Here is a 2,872-nt window from a genome sequence, read left to right on the forward strand (position 1 = left end):
ACTCGGCAGGCAGCACTTGGAGCACTTGGAGTGCAGTCAGTAACCGCACATCCAGGGCCGGGGAGCTAAGAAGCGCACCCAGCGAGCCAGATGATCGGGATCGGATTACGGGCTAGATAGCCCAAGCCCTGGGAACGGGTTTTGATCTGCGTTTTTTTATTCGAAAAATTGGTCGTCGAGCCGCCACCCTCTCCTTGCCCTTGGTGTTTCGCCGACGTCGCCGAGCCGCCGACGCCGCCGACGATCACAGGAGACGCCGGCCGACGCGTTTCGAGCCGCCGCCGACGCCACCACAGTCGCCATGAACCGCCTCTACTGCGCACGCTGCCAGGGCGAGATCCACAAGGGCAGAGCCGTCTTCATGCTCTGCGACCGCGCTTACTGCAGCCAAGAGCACCGGCTGGACGCCTTCAACACCCTCTCCTGGTGCCCCGTGAGCGACAGGCTCAGCACGCCTGTCGATCAGGAGAGGATGAGCCGCAAGAGGCGTTCAGCGTCTCCAGTGCCGATACCGAGCCCAGCCAAGGACGCTCGGGCGCGCATATTCGACCTGCCATTCCGCCACTGGACGGGCGTCGGTGTGCAGTCAGCGTGAGACTGCCGCGGCTTGTGACACGAGGGAGCATGGAGCATGAAGCATGGAGCGTGTAGGGTAGATGTTAGAAGGTCAGAGATCGGCAGCAGCTGTGCACAGCCGTGAGCGGTGGCCTCCCACCCTCCCTTCGTCGGAGCGTCAACGCGAACAATCAACCGTCAGGTCCGTCATGTCTGTGTGGCGTGTGGCGCGTAGCGCGTCCTAGTCCGCATGGGAGATCGCCATCTTGTTAAAAGGCACGCGCACACGACACATGTTGTGCATGCACAACATGTACATGTGCAAATTCGTTGTTTGGCCGGTTTACAAACGCCACACTGAAATGAGCCCGCTCCCGCCTGTGTGATCACGAATATCTATCCATCTGAACCCCGACCCGTTCAACCAGCCGCCGACGCGGGCTTGCCGCCGCCGGCAGATCCTCCCGCTCTGCCGCTAGCGCCTGCACTGGCGCCGGAGCCGGCGCTGGCGTCGCAAGACTTTGCGCCCGAGCAGGATGCAAGCTTCCACTTCGGCCCGAGCGGCCCCGCCAACATAATCAGGCTGGCGAACTCGTCGTCGGCGTCGGCTGCGCGGCCCAATTTCTTTTTCTTATCTCGGGTCCGTTGGCCTCTTTGTAGGGAAGACTTTTTGATATCCGTCACAACGCCTGCTGGGGGCAGCTTCATCTGAAGCCGTTTGCTCCCCCCCCAGCAGGCACTAGCAGGCACACACTATGACAGATACGAGATAGGAGGAGAAAGGGGACGGTGGTGGGTTCGACGAGAGAGAGGGGAAGGCACTGGCGACGCGCACAAGCTGGCGTCAGCTTTTGTGCGTCTGAGGACGGCGTCTGAAGACGACGGCATCGTCGCTGTCGCGAAAGCCCTCCGGCCCCTCGATTCCCTCGTCTATCCCCCCCACTGCGTCGTCCCAGTTTATATCCTCATCCTCTGTGCGCGTTTTCGTTCCCTCCCCTTCTCCATCGTTGTCGCCTCCGTCGACTGCGGCGCTGTCTCTGCCCTCGCCTCCGTCCTCCTCGTCTCGCCTGCCGTCGTCCGGGGTTACGGGAATCTTTTATTTTGGGCGCGAGCGGAAGAGAGAGGGGATCGGCTAAAATCCGATCGCGCTCATGAAGGATTGGAGCTGGTCGATCAGGTTTATCCGAGACACGGCATCAGCTCGCTATAGGGACACGTCCCATGCAACAAAGGAGAGCGGGTCTGGCCATCAACACAAGACGCCCATACACACCTCAGCCCGCAATGCTCGCTCACCTTCTTGCGCTCGCTGCCACAGCGTCGCCGACGGCTTCGCCTACCGCCAGCCCCACAGCGTCGCCGACGGCTTCGCCTACCGCCAGCCCCACAGCGTCGCCGCCCGCGTATCCGCCGATGCCGCCCGCCCCGCCGCCCGGCGCACTCGCTGCGGGCGGCGTGACTGTCGACGTGCTCGGTCAGTCGGGCAAGCTCACACTCTCCAACGGCGACAATAGCATCACCGTGACGATGGACAGCATCTACGAGCTCGATGCATCTGGCACGCAGATCGGGAAATCTGGACCAAACAACTGCAAGCACTCGCGCGAGCAGTTTGCCAGCACCGACTTTGACGTGTATGCGCCCACCCGCACCTACGCCTACGGCGTGCCTGCCTGGCAGACTGTCTTCAACGTGACCTTGTTTGACGAGAACCAGTGCGACCTCACGTGCCCAAGCAGCAGCCCCAACCCCCAGCGGCGCCGGCTCGAGTCCCGCCCTTGCGGCGACGCCGGCGTGCTCCAGGTTGATGTGCTCGTGTTTGAGCACGACGGCATCATCACACCAACTGACAACGAGTCGTGGGCAGTGGTTGGCGGCACGGTCAAGTTTTCCGTCTCCGTGCTCAACTGGCCCTTTTGCAGCGGCGAGAACGACCAATCGACGGACATGGGAAAGGCTTGCATGGGCAAGACCGGCGCTGGGCTCGAGCTCGAGATCGAAATCAAAGGCTCGAGCGAGGTCAATGGCACCCTGCCCGCGGGCGAGAAGCGCTACACGCTCGCCACCAACGCCCAGCGCGGCAACGACATCACCCTTGAACTCTCGGACGAGGTGTTTGTCGATGGGGAAGAGTGGCGGGCAATGGAGCAAGGGTACCCAGCGCTCACCTATCAAGGTGGTAAGCAGGTCTTCACTTTCCGACTCCCTAAATTTGCGTCCTCTGCGCTCTACGACCCGCTCGTGCAAGGGCTGGAGACGGATGTTGAACGCCACCTCCCAAGGGAGGCCAAAGAACCGAGTATACCGCAGCCCTTGA

General features: G+C 62.1%; 1 protein-coding gene across 1 annotated transcript; it reads left to right on the top strand.

The window, feature by feature from the left end:
- Positions 1 to 220: 220 nt before the first annotated feature.
- EMIHUDRAFT_360667 (hypothetical protein) lies at positions 221 to 829 on the top strand. Its single transcript, XM_005793352.1, has one exon. The coding sequence runs from the start codon at positions 302 to 304 to the stop codon at positions 593 to 595; it is 294 nt and encodes a 97-aa protein (XP_005793409.1). The 5' UTR covers positions 221 to 301; the 3' UTR covers positions 596 to 829.
- The last annotated feature ends 2,043 nt before the right edge of the window (positions 830 to 2,872 follow it).

The sequence above is a fragment of the Emiliania huxleyi genome (assembly GCF_000372725.1).
Source record: "Emiliania huxleyi CCMP1516 unplaced genomic scaffold EMIHUscaffold_101, whole genome shotgun sequence".
NCBI classification, from domain to species: domain Eukaryota; phylum Haptophyta; order Isochrysidales; family Noelaerhabdaceae; genus Emiliania; species Emiliania huxleyi.